The sequence below is a fragment of the Pagrus major genome, chromosome 6 (genome assembly GCF_040436345.1).
Source record: "Pagrus major chromosome 6, Pma_NU_1.0".
Classification (NCBI taxonomy): Eukaryota; Metazoa; Chordata; class Actinopteri; order Spariformes; family Sparidae; genus Pagrus; species Pagrus major.
The window spans coordinates 10,814,990-10,834,836 of record NC_133220.1 but is presented as its reverse complement, the minus strand read 5'-3'; the positions used below and the strand labels follow the sequence as shown (position 1 = coordinate 10,834,836).

Below are 19,847 nucleotides of genomic sequence, written 5' to 3'. Positions count from 1 at the left end.
AGACGGAATCAGTTCAAGTCGGTTTTAAGTGCCATATAAATCAAATGGACGTGAATTTGTCTTGAGATAAAGGCAGAGCACAAAGACAGCGTCATGAAACAATACAACTATTGCTCCAGACTGTAAATGTGGCACCGCGTGAGACTGAGACTGTGTGCATCAGCTGTACTGTGGCTAAATCTGCGGGGGGAAGTTTCCCGTCTAAAGGTTGATGGAGACTGTACATTCATTTTCCAGTCCAATAATCAAGAGTCCATTTTCAGGGGCCGTGCGGAGATGGGGCGGCCGCCTACTGTCCCAGACGCAGCCACTGATGCATCTCAGACCCATTTGCTTCACTGATACCTCTGCTCTGTGATGGAGGAAGCTCAATCATATTTGCCTAGCTGTGGTCAAGCTCAATACCGATCAAAATTAGGCACCGGGAACGTCAGAGATGTGCTGCAGCAAAGCTCAGCTGGCTTTTTCATCTGTAGCCCTATTTGAATGAATGATACTCAGGCGGACATGAATCAGCAAGGAACATTGTTTCCTGTGATTCTGTCTCTCTGAAGTGATTTTCCACATTGTAACACAGCACTGAATGCACAGAGTGGGGGAATGCCTGCTTTTTGCATCAAAGGGTTCAGCATCCAGTGAAGTCCTGTTTGTGGTGCTTCCTTTTTGATGCACAGTTACAGAGCATGGTACACTAAACTGCAGCCATGAGAGGCACAGCTTTGACTCATTGTGCCTCCTGCTGGAAATCTAATGTCATAACACCAGCTGTGGAGCTGTGCAAGATGGTTCATATTCACCCAGGTTGACATTTTTTTTTTATTATCTCCCCAAAGAGTAACTGAGGTTTTTTATTTGGATGAAGTTTTTGAAAGAGTTTTCCTACTCATAATCTATGTTTTCTGAACAACTCTAAGTATACAGACTCCCTTTCCCACATACTAAACTTCATGGCCTATAACAGTAGTCTTCAAACTGTCCTTGACAGGGTTGTAGGGGTCCCCAGCTAAAGGAGGATTAGAATATTTCAACTTAAATTACATTTTCTGAAAGAACAAGGAAAGAAATAGGGCTGGCCATTTTACATTTTTTTAATCCTAGTTTAATGATGGACTATGACGACCTTTTTATCCTAAAAAAGGAAAAAGTTGGCAGTTCAAACAGCTCCAAAACTTGAAAAAGCAAGAATAGAGAAACTCAAACTCAGATAATTAATCTTATTTTTTGTGGACAAATGATTTTCTTTATCATTGTCTTTATACCAAAAAATACAAATAAAAAAGATTTCTCATCTCAAATTGGGTGTCTGGTCTATTGTTGGGGTCCTTGATATGATGAAAAAAAAGACTGACCTCCAGGAATGTTTGCCATGCTCTTGTCGAGGCCCCTTAGTTCCAATGACTGGAAATCTTAATGATGCATTTTAGACATGATTGTCTGTGCTGACTCTCTGAGTGAGGTATTCTCCTTATTCAACATGACAATGCCCCTGTGCACAAAGCAAGGTCCACAAAGAGATGTTTTTCCACGTTTCCTGTGGAAGACTTTCTCCAGTGTGCACAGATTCCTGACCTCAATCTTATCCACCACCTTCAGGATAAACTGGAAAAACAAGGTTTGAAAGAGCCAGGCTTTATCACCCAATGTCAGTGCCCAGCCTCACTAATGCTCTTGTGGATAAATGGGAGAAAATCCCTGCAGCCACGTTCCAAAATCTTGTGGAAAGCCTTTCCAGAAGAGTGGAAACTGTTGCACAGCTTTACACGAATGTCCATAGTTTTGAATGAGAATTGCAACACTCAAATGTGTGTGTCATTGTTCACATCTCCATCTAAATCACACAGTTTTTTTAACACTATTATATTTTTTACATTAGATGACACAAAAGAACCATGACATAACGTCATAGCCCCTTTCCTCTGCATTTCATGATACTTCAGACTGTCACGATTTCACGTTTTTTACATTTTATCGCAATATCTAAAGAAAATTTGAAAAAAACAAAATGCTATCAGTCAAATTCACTGTTAGCTGTTTTTACTGTGTGTTTTTACTCACTTTTGGCAAATAACTTACACTCAAAATACATGGAGGGAGGTGGAGAGTGTCTGTATATCATATCTATATTTTCCATACAGGGAATAAAGGGTTCCCAAATCAAAACCAAAGGCCTGTCTTTTACCTTTAAAGCAGAGGTTGGTGAGATTGTAGAAACCAGCAAGAGCAAGTTAAATTGTAAACTGTATCGCACCAAAAAAAAAAAAAAACCTCACCTCCTCTCTTCAGGCCTCCCTCCAATTGTATTTTCCTTCTTCAGCTTAGCTGGTTGCACATTGTAGGAAACACTTATTATGATGTCCAAATTATGATTCAGCTGTAATTTAATTTCCTACAAAGTAGCTGCCAATTTCCACTAAATATTTACAATATGAGAAGAGAGTTCTTCATGAGGACTTCATGTCTCTGCCCTTCATCCCCTCCAATATATTTCAAAATAAATTCCTAGACTCACATATCGCAGCACAGTTTGCTCCGCCAGAGGCAGACGGCACAGAGAGATCAAAAGCCACAACGGTAAAGGTCAGATGATGGAAATGGTTTCCAGTCTCGTAAAAACAAGTGAAGGGTCCTCACGGTGCTACGACCTCTCACAGATGGGTTGAATCTCTATTTTAACAGCGTGTTAATAACCCAAACCTGCAGAGGCAATGATGCTCAATAACCTTCCAACCTAAGCAAACATGCAGAGGATGTTTCTGACACGAGCCGTTCGGTTATCAGCGCAGGACAGCTGTTACCGTCCAGCACAAACATGACTTCAAGGCTTTTTCAGATGGCTGCTTGTTTAGCAGCTCTGCGGCCTGGCTGAGATAAACAGGAGACGTGAGAAACGGAGGTCTCGTTTTTGTGCTGTAAACAATTTATACCACACATCTTTCGAGGCAGAGAAACAAGGATCTAAGGTTTTTTTTTTTTTTGCGAATTAGAAAACGTTACCAACAGACGTTCAAACAGATGATTTATGATGTTTGTGAACAAACAAAAAGAGCGACAGGCTGAGAGAAGCATACCTGTTTCTCAGATCATGATCAGAGTGACGATAATAAAAGGTAGAGGCAGACGCAACAATCCTTTGTCGAGCCTGTATCTCATTCTGTAAAGATATTTCGAGGAATGCTCGTATGTCTGGTGCAGCAAAACAGTTGTTTAATTTCAACAAAAAGTAAAACCACCACGGCCATTTCAAATTCCATTCAAGCTGACTCTGTATTTATATTACAAGATGTGGCCTGATGTGGAAAATCAGAGAGAGACCTCAAAACTGTAATACATCATAAGGGTCAATAAGTTCCTATGTTTGAAATATTAACTTTGACAATCCTGAAATGTTTTGGTCATTTCCTCTTTAATTGAGCTTCTGCTAAATGAAATCAAGATGAATTCATGCTGTTTGATCACGTAAGATCTTTTCTGACTACGTTGTGAACCAAAATAAGATTTGCAGAAGATTGAACGGACTTGGCCTAAGATGTGGACAGGGTGTGGGAGCTGCTCGGCCCACAGAGCCTTTACCTCCTGGAGTAGTTTATACAGAGCTGAGATCTGGTGAGATCATCCCTGTGAGACTGTTCCACTGCTAATGAGAGGGGGAGGGAGGTTTTCCAAGGCTACTCATGCCTCACTGGAGGTCCTCGTGTCATCTGTGGGTTTTGTGGTTGTACTCGCAGTGATTCAAGCCTTACCTTGGGCCGAGTTTTTCCAGCTAGGCCCCATAATGAATGAAGGTGGAACATGTTTTATTTTTAAAGATGTTCATCGTGGTAACAATCTCTGTAATGTTAAAAACAGTCTGACTACAGAAAGGTTTATTTGTGTGAGCTTTTAAAATCCTTTGTCCAGTTTAAAACCCTGATAGTGATTCAGACTCTTAATTAATTAAAAGCTTAATCGTTTATTGTCCACTAAACATTTCTGGAGCTTCATAGCAATGCGACATTCTCCTAAACAACTGAAGCAGATGGGGACTTGTTTTTAAACATAAAAAAAATAATTTAAAAAAAAAGCCAAAATCATCACTGTGCATGCTAAGCTAAAGGTGTTAGCGCCCACCCCGTCTGAAGCCTATTTTTGCAGGCTAACCAGGAAGTTAGCATCGCCCTGGTACACTTGACAAAAAGCCTATGGGATTTTTAAATTGGATTTTGAAATATCGCATTTTTTTCAATTATGACACTTACACATTTTGTTCAGCAAGATAATCTTCACAGATGAACACCACTTTTATGACTACATGGCGGTCATACGACTTAAACGTCACCACCACGTAACGTCTTTCTACACAATTACTCCACACGTTTTCTATAAATTGATCAATATACAAGCTGTAAAGTCAGAGTTTGAATTATTAGCAACTAAATTCAGTCATTATCGACTCACCCTCATGCTGATGAGAAGTCTGGTGTAGTTTCTTATTCCTCCAAGTGCAGCTGGAGACCCGCGGGGGTACCCCCCTGTAGCAAAAATCCATTTAACGGGCGTGAATGGCGTCCGAGACGAAAAGGTCCATAAAACTACACAAAAACTTTGTAATATTCCTCCATACTGCAATCCAAGTGTCCTGAAGTGGCGACATCCAGAGTTTACTCGAAACGACGTCATTTAGTACATTTTTCTAGCCTAAACAGTCACTATGCTACATTTGCCTGGAGGCACGCTCCCGCGTTCACGCGAGTCTCCCTCACAGCGTTTGCAGTACGGAAGCCGCGCCAGACAAGATCAACGAGACTTGTGATAGATACACACTGGTATTTACATCCTGCTTAATAATTAAATTGTGGTACATTTAACGATGTATTTTATGTCGTAGAACAAAACGTGTAAATATCTTATGTCTTAGGTAACCACAGACCTTTTTTAAGGCATTTAACCGAAAACCAATTTAAAGAAACCCATTGACTTTGAGAAGAGGGAACCGGATGTGCACAATGCTAACTGATTTCCGGGTTTTCGGACTACAAACTACACCACTCTACTCTTTGACATGGAGTATTTTTACAGCAGGGTATTAGTATTATTTTTTTTTTCTTACTTTGGCTCAGTCAAGGATCTGAATACTTCCTCCACCACTGTGTCTTTATTACTCGGCTGCTCGGATCACTTGCGGGTCACTGACGTGTTACAGCAGATTAATGGCGGTCACCGTGGTGAACAGTGAGGCGACAGCCGCTGGCCATCATCTCTGTGTAAGAAACACCGGGGTCTCTCTGCGCTCGTCATCTTGCTTCGCTCCCTTTTTTTTTTTTTTTTTTGGTGAGAGGGGGGTGTTGCCTGTCCAGCGGCAGACAGACTGCTCCTCTCTGCTCGCTGAATGGGAGAAGAAGGGGGTCTCTGCTCTGCGGAGGACATGAGCTTGAATGTCATCAGCACGCAGACAATTAAAGGAAGTTGTGCTCACCGATAAACGGTCACAAATGAGCGGCCGCGTTTTGATCGGGAAAGTGCCTCCTCTGCAGTCGGTGCCAAGACCCAAACGGACTTCACGTTTTACGCCAAGGTAATGAGGACATTTCATTGCGGTTTTTTTTTTTTTACCTTAGACACAACTTTTCCCGACGTTTTTTTAAAAGTAGAGACTGCCTTTCTTTATGTACCCTCTCTAACTATCCAACGTTAAAGGTTGTATCTCTCTGATAGATTTATTCTTTGGCTTTAAAACATAATCAACCCCAACCTGGCTTTTCACTCACGGTACAGTATAGTTACATTAGCCGATTAGCTAGTCATGAGTTGAGAAAAAATTCGGCTTGTTTCACAAGATTTTTTATACTTTAATTATGAGATTATACTCGAATACCTAAAAAACACAATGGGGTTCAATTAGTAGTCACATTTCTTTGTGTTGAGCTTCTGTTTTTTGAAGAGTACACGTGTGCATTGTGTTGAGAAGACACTGATTTGGCTCCGGAAATTATAATTGTATCTGTGTAAAGACATTTTTCATTCTTGGAGGACACTGCGGTGCTGCTACCACAGCTATCTGCATAATAGAGGATGTGTTCACCACTCTCTCAGCCATAGGCATGCACCCCAGGAATCTTGTCTTGTATGCAGAAAATAGACAGTGCCAGAGATTAACTGCAAGATGCATCCTTCTTACTGTGTGCTATCTCATTCAAAAGGGTGAAACTGGCAATGTCAGTGCATGTTTATGGTCTCACCTTTTCTTCTCTCTGAATTTCCATGTGTGCGTATTTTTTTATTGTTCATATCTTTGCTGTGTGCTGCACCATGTGTGTGTTTTTAGTGATGCTCTTAGATCCACATCCAAGTCTGGACAGTGATTGTAACGCCTCCACCCTTTCTCCGCCGCACCAATCATCCTTCAGTCTTTTTTAAATCCAAACATTTTCGCAGCAACCCAACCCAAATAATAGCACGGACACACAAATCAGAGCGTTGTTGGAGTCGTGCCACAGAAAACAAAAAGTTAATTGCCACCCTATGTATGAAGTATGCACTTTGCTGGTGTACTCCCACCCTCTCGCTGTCTGGATTTCACCTCTTGAGAGCAGACAGTTTTTGGCTTGTAATACCAACAGACCCTCCTGCCTCTTCTTAGGCTGACATCCCCATGGGGTTATTCATGGCCCCGCTGTCGCCGCTGACAGAGGTGGTATTGTTCAAAACATACCACGAACATCTGGGCTTAATGTAAATCAGAATTATTCCCCTTATTGATTTCATGTGAGAACATTTTAAAATTCTCCAAATCAAACATTTGTCTTTGGCCCCCTGAGGTCATGTATCTGCAGCCACAAATCACTAAAATGTTGCGTTTAATGCCCAGAACCGGCACAAAGTGACGAGCTAAGCTTCTTCGCTGTTTTACAACTGCCACTACGACTCAGCTGCAGCCATGTGATTAAATCCAATTCTGAAACGTGTATGGGCCATTTTTGTCTCCCTGTATTTTTCTATGCAATTCCATGTTCCGTGCCTCTGCTAATTGCAGGCTGCAGACCCACAGAGAGCATTTTGAGCTCAGCGAGGAGAGCAGGAGAAAGGGGAAAAGAACTGATTCAGCTCAAGCAGTGACTCAGCTTTAAAGGGTCTTATTAATTTACCTTTTCCACTGTGCCACGTTTTTGTGCGCCAACATAAATTTGATTACCACCTGTGCTTGCCAGTAGTAATGATGGGGAAAGTAATTATACAAATCTGAGTTGGACTTGCGTTTGGCTCTCTGGAGATGTAATTTTTAAATTCAACAATGTGTTATTGCTGTTCTAAAGCACATAAAAATGTTTTACTCTCCAATTTTAAACCCGGAATTGTTTTATCCTCCTGTGGTGTTTTGGTTGACTGCGAGGCTATACCTCTTGTTGAACTCTCTTCACAGTGCTGTGCATTTTAAATGTATTCAAATTAAGAGTGCATCCAGAGAAAGTGATGCCCGGTGTGCGAGGGTTGTCCCTGCCTCGCACGAGGCGCCAATCTGGCAGCATCTGTTTCAGGGCGACGCAGGACTTCATCGTGGGGTGGAGGGAAAGGTCAGGGAGGTTTAAAGAAGCCTGTCACTCTGACTTCCCCTCAGCCTGTGTCTTTAGAGCATACCAGACTGCGTCCTAAACCCTGAGCTGTCAGTCGCTTTGCTTATTATTCAGCATGATTTATCAGCGTCCTATAAACTGTCCCTTGAAGCTACAGTTAAAGATGGCAGTGTGTTTGACCCCTTCTGTCGTGGTGATTTAGTCAGTTATGGTTTAGCTTATACTTTTGATCTTCAAAATGACCATATTATTATTACTGCTCATTATGAGTTTACAAGATGTGAAATGGTGGGTTTAGTTAGATTTATTCACATTTATGTTTGTTAACTTTGGTAAAGGCTCCAAACTAGAAATCCAATGATTAATCGATTAGTAGATCAAGAGAAAATTAATTGCCAACTTACATTTGCTGGTTCCAGCTTCATAATTGTAAGGATTTGCTGCTTTTTCTTTATCATTTATGACAGTAAATTAAGAGTTTTTGGGGTTTTGGACTGTTGGTTTTTCACAATTTTGATATTTTATGGACTAAATGATTAATCAGACTGCTTGTTATGCATTTCCCAGAAGCTGTTGTGGTTTAAGTTAGTTTTATTCACATTTTCAGTGTGCAGTTTAACTGTGGAAAAAGTTCCAAACACAAGAATTGCAAGGAGATTTTAGAACGAGTACATCGTGGGACAGGTTATTAGAAAATAAGTGAAAAACTTGCACTTTATGTCATAAAAAGTGAAAGATCCACTCTTGAAGCTTTGGTCAACATATGGTCTGGAGCTCTGATTGAATGAGAGCAGCTGCGGCCATGTTGGAATTACCTGCTTGTTTGAGCATGTGGCCACCTCCAGAGACAGCTTACAGCAGACAGATGGACATGTCACTGTCACTGCCAGCCTTCTGTCCCTCTAAACACAGATTTCTGCAGCTTTACATTTTTTCTACATTCACATGTTTGCCATTGACTTGAAGAGAGTGCATTTTTGCTGAGTGGTCATTCTGTCTTGTTTCAGTTGGGATGAGAGCAGCTCCATCAGCAGCGGGCTCAGCGACGGTGATGGCGAAGGCTCGGAGAACCTCAGTTCAGAGGAGTTCAACGCGAGCTCCTCCCTCAACTCCCTCCCGAGCACACCCCTGGGATCCAGACGCAACTCTTCTGCTATGGTGAGCTGAAATACAATACCCGACAGTCTGTGACAACGTTTTGCTAACCTTTATCTTGTTTATTTTGTGAAAGCAGTGCTAAAGATTGCAACCAACGCCTTTTTTTGAAGCATTTTCAATGCTTCACTCTGTGATTTACTTTGTATTGTGTGTTAAATGCGAGACCTTTGTTTTGACAAGGCCACAAAAAGACACCACAGACCTGATCCCTGTCATTAAACTGAAACAAAAGAGAAACACTATCTGTCACAGCGCAGTAAATCTTTACTATGGCAGCTCTGTGTCCTGTTCAGAAAATAACTTGTAAACTTCCGGTAGTTCCACTGACCCTCAAAGCCCCTCTTCACTCAAAAATGTGCTTTGCTTATTGTTGCTTCATTCTGCAGGATGATGTGCAGAGTTTTACACTAGAAGGCTGTTATAAGATCCACTGCTAAAGGTGGAGAGTTTCTCCACGCTTGGCCTTAGGTTTAAGGCATGCATGCATAACAACTAGTTCAGTAGCCAATCGTGGTCCCAACATGCAGTTTACACAAATGTGATGTGCATACTTGAAGTCTGCCGTGCACAAACACAGAGTGGACTTAAAACGTCTTGGTGTTAGTATTTTCACCTCTGGCACAGGACCTTTGGACCAGGACATGTCAGGGCTAGCTGGTTAGCATGCTAACTTCAGTAGATATTTCAGTAACACAATACAAAGACATCATAATGTAAAAGCTGCTATTTGTTAACATTCTGATTATAATTTCAGTTTAACCTTTTCAACTCAAATTCTTACAGATTGCCCCTTTTTAAACAAGAGAATCAACAGATTTATTGATAATAAAAATAATCCTTAGTTGCAGCCGAAGTTCACTTTGGTTAAGTGTTAGTTGTTTTTACCTTGTCGACAGGTAAACATTTTGTCTTTTTGCTTACTTACAGAATGCTCAGCGGAAAGAAATGAACATTAGTGCTACTCAATGAGCCATCTGTCGCTCTATATCACATTTATAGGATGCCAAGAAGCAGCATGCCCAATTTTGTCCTCAGTGCCACCTCCTCAGTGCACCACATGACAGTTTTCTATTAAAGTGTAGCTGTCTTTTTTTTTGTCCTACATGACAAATATAAAGGCTCAAGCTCTCTTCTATTCTTACATTTTCTCTCTAATTCTTCACTGTGTTGGTTTCTCTGAAAGTGTTAAATCCATAAACTGTTTTTTCAAATTTTTTGTCATCCGTCCTTTGTCTTCCTCTGTGGTTTTCTTTTTAATCCGCTCGGGGCATATCCGTCTATCTCTCCCTCCTTCCCACTGGAATGCAGCTGAGATGAAACAAAGATTACAGACAGCAGTCAATTCCGTAGATAACATAGACCATGACTGATGCCTCCCCGCACTGTGCCTCTTGTCTTCCCCTCTCTGCAGCTCCGCACCGATGCAGAGAAGCGCTCCCTGGTGGAAAGTGGACTGTCTTGGTACAGCGAAGATGGCAAAGCCAGCCACAAGCTCAATAGTTGCAGCTATGACACGGGGAGTCTCAAGACGGAGGCCCCGAGCAAGTGGAGAAAGAAGCCTCCTAGTCTCAGCGAAGATTCAGGCTGTAAAGGAGAACTGAAGAAGCCTCAAAGTTTGGGTCAGCCAGGAAGTTTCAAGAAGGGTCGTAATCCTCCTGTAGGCGTGACGTCCCCCATCACCCATACCTCTCAGAGCACGTTGAAAGTTGCAGGTGAGATATGTTATATAGTATAAATAGGAACAGTTCACCCAAAAGAGGAAAATCAGTCATTATCTTTTCACCCCAGTGCCGATGGAATGTGTGAAGGGTGAACTTTTGTAGTCCACAAAACGTATCTGGAGCTTCACAGTAAAACAGCTTTGTAGTATTCTCCTAAAAAACTGAAAAAGATTGGGACTTTTGACAAGCTCCATATAGCTTGTCAGGCATAATCCAAGTCTCCAGAAGCCCTGAGATGCCCAATATTTACCTTGCAGTCAAGCTTGAGCACCCACTCTTTTCAAATCAATTTTGGATTTTGGGGCTTCTGGACACTTATGCTGTGATGAGCTGAGTCATTTGATGTTTTTGAATTTTTCAGTGGAGAATGCTGTTTTGCTGTAAACCTCCAGAAATGCTTTGTGGACTACAAAACTTCATCAGACTTTTCATTAGCATCAGAGTGAATTTTCATTTTTGGGGAACTATTCCTTTAATTACTAATTCTATGTCATCCATTATTCCTTTGTATGCTGGATCCAAATATAAAACAGAGCCTGTTTGTAGAGCAGCCAAGGCGGATATCTGCTTGGTATCAAGATGAATACAGAAGTGTACCCCTTAGCGTTAGCCAGGCTTTGATTTGTAGCACAGCGCAGAATACTGAGGGAAAAAATGCACCATGAAATCCATTTCATTGAAAAATCTCAGCTTAAAAAGCCGGAGCCATCTTTCTGCTATTGTCTCAGAGAAAAGCCTGTTACTTTATGTCTGCAGAGATGCAGTGTCTGTTGTCTGTCTGTAACAGCTACATTTGTGTAATCCCTGGAAAAAACATAACATGATTAAATAATAGGTTAACATAGAGTTTGAGTGCCAACATTTCTTGGCATTTTCATGTTACTTTCCCCAGCTTCAAATCAATCTGATTGTATATGTTCTGGCTGTAGTTTTCACAGGAGGGAAATGTTCCAGCAGATTCACTTTGAAGGTTTAGAGAATGACTGAAGAGGTCAGATGTGTTGCATTTGCTTTTATGAATATACTCCAACTTTACCTTTAGCCTTAACTCAAAGTTAAAAGATCGAATTTGACCCTTTTTATCTTTTAATGGTCCTTTCGATCACCAAATATTTACTTTAGTTTACTTTAATCATCCACAATGAGATTCAGATTTTGATCGAAATATCACTTGGAGATGTCTTAGGATAAGGGAAAAAAAAAAAAGAGGTTTAATTTTGCATTCAGCCCTTTTAAGTCTGAGTCAGTTGGTGATTCACATTGAAATGAAAGCTCCTAAAGTAAATACAGATGTCTCTTGCCTATATTCTATCTCAGCTGTAATGGCTAGAATGACATACATTTACTTTTATGTGAAGGTGTCTAGTTAAGAGAGACATGAGGTATGACAGCGCCGATTATCCATTTTAGTTTCAGTCTTTTAAGTGGGGTTGTCGTCATATTTGTTAGTCCAAGTTTAGTGGTTTTACTGACCACTCACCAAGGTTATTGTAGTGAACTAAAGTTAAACTAAAGCAAGCTGTTAAAAACAAAACAAACATTCTAGTTAAAGGAAGAGGGAGGCGATTCTGGGGAAAGATAGTTGATTGTTGAGTCTCATTCCCAGGTTGTCAAATACCAACGCTGTGGGTTTGAATTTCAGGCCGAATAAAGACCCAAAGCATCGATATTTGATGACCTGGGAACAAGATTCAACAATGAACTGTCTTTCTCCAGAAACGCCAGAAAACTAACTGAAACCATATTCCTGCTATACTCTACTGTGTCTACTTGTGTTTTTACTGTAAAACTTGTTCTGAACTTCGTAAATCTTGCTTATTAATTCTTGCTTATTCTTAAAACCTATTGGAAAATACAAAACTAAAATAACTCTGCTGCTCAACCCTTCCAATCTGTCGTAAGTAGCTTATTCTTGTCAGGGTCAAGGTGGCAAGAGGGCAAATTGAGCAGCCCAGATTTTCCTCCTGCTCTTTATCATCATATAGCTACATGTAATCGTTATTAAGATTGCCATAATGTTGTTGTTGAATAACGTTGTCATTAACCTGTACAATGTCTTTTTTTTTAGCACCTAAAAGTGAAAGGCCACTGGATAAATCCAAGATGTCTCTTAAAACTGCTGGTCTACAACGGTCTCGTTCAGATGCCGGCAGGGATCATCATGGAGAACACCGCAAGCCCCCGTCAGGTTTGGTTAAACCCACTGCTGGAGCCTCCTTCGGCTACAAGAGGCCACCGACAGCAACCGGTACCGCCACTGTCATGACAGCAGGGGGCGCCACCATCTCCAGTGGCTCTGCTACTGTGGGGAAAACCCCCAAGTCATCTGGCATCCCTGTGAAGCCTGTGGGAGGAGGACTGCCCTCGGGTCGAAAAAACAGTTTTGATGCCAGCAGCGAGCAGAGCTTCCTGGGGCCAAACGCCCGAAACAGCATCCAGTACCGCAGCCTGCCTCGACCGGCCAAATCAAGCACGCTCAGTGTGATTGGTCGCCCGGCAACCCGGCCAGTCAGCGGTACCATCGACCCCGGTCTGTTGAGTTTGAAACCTGTGCCCATGGCCTCCACTGGCCCCAGACTGAAAGAGCCCAGTAGCTGCAGCAGTAAAATGTCTAATCGAAGCACAGGTCCAGTGAACCAGACGGACCGAGAGAAGGAGAAGGAGAGAGCCAAGGCCAAGGCTGTGGGTGCTGACATAGACTGTGGTTCTCTGAAAGGAGAGGAGGCTCAGTCCACAGGAGAGTCTGCTATCAAACTGCACGGCCTGAGACGGACCAGCAGCAGCAAATACCCTGAACTGTCATCACCCACCACACCAAGGTCATTAAAACAGTGTTTTAAAGGGTTGCTTCACCCAAATAACAAAAAAAAATTCCATCATTTTCTACTCTCCGGTGGTATCCAGCCATGCAGTAACTGGTTTTATAGGCTCAGGGTTTCTGCTGCCATCCCCACAATCCAATGAAAGTACATGATTGAAAAACGACATCTTAAAAAATTCAACAGCTATATCTCTTTCCACTGTGTCCTAGTTACTAGAAATACTCCCGAGCTCACCATAAAGATTTTTCTTCTTTCAATCAAAGAAAAGGTCTAGAGTAATGGGAACATTGTTTCTTTAGATTTATGTTGCTGTTCAAATTTAGAAGCAGAAATCTCAAAACCTTGTCAAATACAACTGCAGCTTTCAGTCTGGCGATACAGTGTTACAGTTAAGTAGGAATATCCTGAAATGAGTACATATTTTGCTTGTGCATGTGTCCAGTGATGACTTACAATATTAATAAAGGTTATTTTGGACATCATGTCCCAGGGCTGTTTTATATATTTTAACATCTCTTCATATGCCTGATCCCCAGGATGCTGAACACTAAGTCTCTGGGTCGTCCGCCCAGCTTGGCTCATCTGGACAAAGTCAACTCCAACAGTCTCGACTCCTGCGTGACGCTCCAGGACCTCCCGCCCAAAGTCCCCCCATACTCCAAGCTGCAGGACCTGGCTGGTTCCCACACATCCTCCCGTCTCACCCCCAGCCCTGCACCTGTGCTGCACATCGATTCCCCCGGCTCCTACACCAGTGACAGCCTGAGTGTGAGCGGGTCACCGCTGCTCTACCCCAAGCTGTCCATGCACCGCAGCATGGAGTCCCTGCCCCTGCAGATGAGCGTGCCTTCCAGCTCGAGATTTGTTAAAACTGAGATGCACGACAAGGAAGAGAGGGGTACCGGAACCTGGGGATCTGGACACAGAACCTCCCTCAACCTCACGGAAAGGTACGCCCCATTTTAAGAAGTGTCTGATCTGATGTCAAAAATCTGATTACATCATTTCCTTTGTCTTCAGTGTATGTTGGTGATTTGACTCTAAACAAGAAAATTAGTGTGAAGGAACTAATAACCAACTTTTTGTAGTAACAACAAATACCAGGAGAACTCAGGAGAATTTTACTGACCTTACCCCCCAGATACCATGTCAAGGCTGTATGTAACATTTCAGAAGCAGAGCCTCTGTTCTTCGGCAGCCACATTAATAATCTTGTTTGGAGTTATTTTACGCACTTCCTGCATGTGTTCCTACAAGCTTAAATACACATTTACAGCTCATTTAGATGATTTGTGGCTGTACTTGAATATGACAACATTTTGTTGATCCTAACCTCCTCCGTCTCTCATTTTAAACATTAATATAGCCGATCTCATAACACAGCTGCTGACTGATGTTCAACATGTTATGAGCCGTGATCAAATTTAGTACTTGTTAAGTTATCTAACGACACAAAACAGAGGTAAAACAAAATAGATAAGTAAATAACTGAAATGCGTACAAGACTAGTACTAATGTTTGAAGAAATATGGTAAGTAATTTGCAGTGGAAATTTTACTTTACAAATTATGGAAATGGCAGATTAAGATCACAGACTTCCGCTGCAATTAATTCAAGTAACTAGAGGTCCCCAGGTAATACTAGTCCAGTATGAATAAGGCTTAAGTGAGAACCCTTCATTTGAGATGAAAATCAAGAAACTAGTGTTTATTATTGCAAAGATCTTATGTATTTGCTCACTTTTGGTATTATGAATTTGCTTCCAGGCCTCTTGAATTCCTAATTATCAACATAATTTCGCTATTTAAAGAAACAAGGATGGGAAAACGGTCCACAAAAATGTGTTGTTAGAAGATAAATGGTCTACCTGTGATAATCTGTGTTGGCAACCAAGCATTTCTGAAATGTACATTGGCAAAGACATCTTATTCTTTCCTCTCGTGTATGTTAAAGAAAGTGCAAGTGCACACATTAGTCAGGGAGAAATAATTGAAGGGGAAATAGTTATTTGAGTAAAAATAACATGGCCTTTTTCCATCTTCCTGTGAACCAATACTTGTTGAAGTAACAACACTTTTCCATAGTGTGTGAAATATAATTTGTGATAACTGTTTCAGTTTGAAAACGTCCAACATTGAGCTGTAAGTTTCTTGGCAGCAGACGTACCGGCACTCCATATTTTATGTGTGTTTTCCGGGAAGGGAAACTCTGCTGTGTCATTTAGAAGATGGAGGGCTGGATCCATCAGAGGATTTCTGTTCGTCAAGGCGGAGATGAATTATTTTCTGCCAAAGGAATGTACTTTTAGGCAATCCCACGCTTATGTGTATGAAAGTGCCCAGCGTGCCATATGGACTAGATATACAAAAAGGATTAAAGGATAAACCCATGAGATGTCTTACCCAGGTCCTATGATAAAATTATTTGAAAAGAATTGTTCAGAATGACTGTTCACGTCCTATTGATAATGTTTTTATTCTCTTCTTTGCAGCTTGCAAACAGACAGAAGTACCTTGCCGAAGAAAGGCTTAGAGTAGGTCAAAACAATTACTGTTCAAGCATCCATTTGAAATCTCTCACTGTGATGTTTCTCCATTGTCTGAAGTTTAAAATGACCCCTCTTTCCTCAGACGCTACGGCTCAAGCCTGTCAGATAGTGACGGAAGCAAACCGGGCAGGCGCCACTCCCACAACTCAGTCAGCATGACAGAGAGCGATAGCCCCCCTCAGCTGCCCTCTCCCACCCGCCCTCTCCACCCCTCCTCCGGCAAGGCTCCTCTCACCAACGTGGGTGAGTCTGCTCGCTCCATTTGGCTGCCAAGTTCTAAAAACACTCCCTGTTTGAGCTTTGAGAGTAATGAGGCTTGAAATCTTTGATAAGCCATCCATCTTATCCTTGATTATTATTGAAGACGGGAACGTTAGATTCATACTGAGTGGGAAGTCCAGCGTCGTTATCACAGTTGAGAAATGTTGACACAAGTTGTCAATAATAGATCCAGTCGTGTCTGTATGATGAAGTGACGATGGCACCAGATTTGACTGTGGCTATAACTTTTCATATCTTCACTCATTTAGACTGGAGTTTAAGTCTGAAACATGCTGGAGATGGAGGCCATAGGGGGTCAAGTCAGGCTATATTTATATCTTTGACTGTTGTGGAACCAAAGTGTTGCCTTTCACTGAGTCATCAGAATATGGGTGCCATACTGAGTGTGTGTAAGAGTGTTTCTCAACTGCATCCTACAGTGTCATCTGTCTTTCAACAAACATCTCTCCTTTATGATAGTTGCCCCAATTTCTACCACCCCGAGGATATCGCGCTCCAACAGCATCGGCCCCCCCAGTGAGTCCGCCTGCGATCTCTATGGGTCCTCCCCCCTGGGCAGCAGTATGTCTCTGGCTGACCGGCCAAAAAGCATGATGCGGTGCGGGTCTTTCCGTGAACCGGGGGATGATGGTGAGCATGCTCAGCCGGCCTCCCTGCAGGGGAGTCGCCCCACATGGCCTCAAATTAAACAAAGCTGTCTGCTCGTACAACACGCAATCTGTTAGGCAAAATGTCAAGAGGACATGAGCAAGGAAAGTGGAGAGGAGTGTTGGTGCCTCCATTTTAGATTTATAGACAGTTATGCAAGGACTTAAAGGCACTGTCTGTGATCCAAATGTAAACAACAGGCAAGCCTCCACCAATGATTTAAACCTGCTGTATAATGGGCAGGACTTTTAATAAACATTAAATCCCAAGATTAGTCATTTTTCAGGCTAAAGTGTTCCAGCTTCTTCATTGTAGGAATATGCTTTTCTTTGTCATTTATGATGGTAAATGATGAGTCTTTGGGATTTTGGACTGTTTGTTGGACAAAAGAAGCAATTTGAAGACGTCACTTTGGTCTCTGGGAAATTGTGATGAGCAGGTTTGAAGATTATTGTGACTTTTTATAGACAAAACAATTACTCATGAAAATAAACAGATGCAGCCCTAATGAAAAGTGGAGAGTTTTGGTGCCTCCATTTTAGATTAATAGACTTGAAGGCACCATATATGATCCAGATGTAAACAACACTGGTGACCCTCCAGTAGACGTTTTTCTATCGTCATATTGCACAGCCCTATAGCAAATTACGATAAATGATTGATTACTAATACTTCTTTAGTTTCTGGTTAGCTTAATAATATCTTAAAGTTGCCTTTTAATACAAGTCAGTAACTTTTAATATTGAGTCTAATCTCTACCTTTCCTGTTTCAGTACATGGCTCCGTACTGTCTTTGGCATCCAATGCTTCATCCAACTATTCCTCGGTGAGTAGAGTCATAATATGTTCATGATAATGTTGCTTTTGCTGGAGTTTAATGCTTTATGTCTTCAGTTTACACATTGTCCTGTCTCCAAAAGCAAAATCTTGAAAATCTTGTGCAGCATAGATTCATTTTCCAAGTTACAGCCAATACTTGCAGGAGACCCTTAAATGCATTATATTAAAGTCTTCCCTAGTCAGTTACAAACCTCTTAGTGAACTGGTATTGAATTCTGCGATCGGACAACTATTCATTACTTGTTCCAAGTATGTCTTTCACTGTTGTCATGTCCCTTTTACAGTGGATAAGCAACTGTCCCTAAAGTTAATGCCCTCCCTTATCCCTGTTTATTGTCTATTTGTTCTCACCATGCCTACTTTAGAGTGAGGACAGGATACAAGGAGAGGTAAGGCCGACATGCCATGACGCTTCAACTCACATTGTGCCTTTCCCTCTGCGTCATCTGTCAGTCATTTCCTGTTGAAACGGCCCCATTCATCAGATTGTGTTATCAGTGCTCAGTGATGTCTGTGACCACGGAGCTCATAACCCAGTTCATTTTGTTTTATCTCTAATATTCTTTGTCCTTTTGCAACACCTGCTAACATTTAATAAAGACATTTTCAGACCTCATAAAGTTCTCAGTGCATGAGAAAAGTGGTAAAAATCCACTGTCATCCCTTCATTAAACATTTTCTATTGGTCTGAAGCGATAACATATTTTGTTGTTGGCAAAATCACTTTTTGTTACTTTTGTTACGAAACAACCCATGTTAACACTAAACTCTATGTTTGTTCCTGATGCTATAAAAAAACATTGGCCATACAGCTGGGGCTTACTTTTCATTCTGTCCACAGCAAATCCGCAAGTTGAGACGAGAGCTGGAGTCCTCCCAGGAAAAGGTCGCCGACTTGACCATGCAGCTTTCCGCCAACGTATGTAGGATTTTTTTTTTCTTTAAAGATCTCCTTTTGGAATTAACTATTTTTATCGGAGTGTAATCAATCCAAAATGTAGATTACACCTCCTCTACGTCATTTAGTTTGTACCCCACAACCAACTTGGATACAGAAACCCCATGTAAGAGGTGTATCTAATATCTGCACTGCATTTCTGTGAGGGTGAGATGTGGGGAAAATATGGTGTGAATCCTTGCTCTTTACTCTGGCCTCTCTCCAATTTGCACTGAGTAAGGATAGCTAGTCATAAGATATTCAGGGCACAATAACCTACTCAGGGCTTTTGAAATGATATTTGTGAGCCTTTATTTGATAACCGACAGTTGGGAGATGAAACAAAGGGGGAACAACATGTAAGAAAGATCCCCAGATGGGGTTTATGGTCGGCAACATTACCGCCAGGCCCCCATGTTTCCAGTTCTCTCACTGCCACTCACATCTGTCTGTTGTTAGACACTAGTTTAACCTTAACTCTTGCGCTGAGAAATGTTCCACACCTGCTTCTACTGACTCTCTACAGGGTTCCCATGGGTCCTGGAAATCTTTGGTTTTGTGATCTCAGGAAAAAAAGTCAAGGCGTTGAAAGTTTTTGAAAACAGACATTGAATTCATGTATTTTGTTTAAGTAAAGAAATTTAAGTTCCTATGATATTTTTTATCAATCTTTGAGGTGAGTGATCGATCAATGTCTGGGTCCTTGAATTTTAAGTGAATCAGCCTGGAAAGACCTTGAAAAGTCATTGAATTTGATGTTTAAGACAGTGTGGGAACCCTGACACTCACTCTGCATCTTTTAGATGCCTGTTTGAATCACGCTTTAACACCCCCATACCACTGATCCTGATCTAATAATAGCTGTCAGTATGAACCACAGTCTCCTATTTCACGTTTTACCCACTGCCTCTTCTAAACTCAACTAACCTGAGTGTTTTGAACGACCTGCGTGACTGTATGAATCCTATCTGTGTGTCCTCCTTTGTGTGTTTTACTGTTTAATCCCTTGCCTAACGCCACTGTCCCTTTTTTTGATCCATTCTTGGCTGGACTCGCTGCTGCCCCCTGCCTGCCTCCCGCTGACCCGCACCTCTGGATGCTGGGTGTAGCAGCAAGGCCAGGTTTGTTGGACTGTTGCTCCCACAGCAAACTCTGTCGCTTTCGTATGATTCTCAGTGGACGTCAAGCTGACGAGTCGCTGTCACCTGACATTTCTGTCGGGCTCACTGCGTGGCACCGTTGTCCTCATCACCTACCATGAAGCATGTTGACAAGGGTTGCAAATAATTGTGTTTTTCATTATTATCTGATTTTTCAACTATCTTTTCAATCAATCATTTTGTC

The 19,847-nt window shown here is 41.7% G+C and overlaps 1 protein-coding gene across 1 annotated transcript in view; it reads left to right on the top strand.

Annotated features, from left to right (window-relative positions):
* The window catches only part of nav1b (neuron navigator 1b), a 61,238-nt gene that overhangs the window by 26,777 nt on the left and 14,614 nt on the right, over nucleotides 1-19,847 (top strand). Inside the window, exons 6-16 of the mRNA XM_073469305.1 lie at nucleotides 8,555-8,705; nucleotides 10,117-10,417; nucleotides 12,495-13,245; nucleotides 13,785-14,198; nucleotides 15,740-15,784; nucleotides 15,873-16,039; nucleotides 16,538-16,712; nucleotides 17,474-17,552; nucleotides 17,932-17,955; nucleotides 18,408-18,485; nucleotides 19,616-19,624. Of these exons, the coding sequence (XP_073325406.1) occupies nucleotides 8,555-8,705; nucleotides 10,117-10,417; nucleotides 12,495-13,245; nucleotides 13,785-14,198; nucleotides 15,740-15,784; nucleotides 15,873-16,039; nucleotides 16,538-16,712; nucleotides 17,474-17,552; nucleotides 17,932-17,955; nucleotides 18,408-18,485; nucleotides 19,616-19,624 (2,194 nt within the window). The remainder of the gene's footprint in view (nucleotides 1-8,554; nucleotides 8,706-10,116; nucleotides 10,418-12,494; nucleotides 13,246-13,784; nucleotides 14,199-15,739; nucleotides 15,785-15,872; nucleotides 16,040-16,537; nucleotides 16,713-17,473; nucleotides 17,553-17,931; nucleotides 17,956-18,407; nucleotides 18,486-19,615; nucleotides 19,625-19,847) is intronic.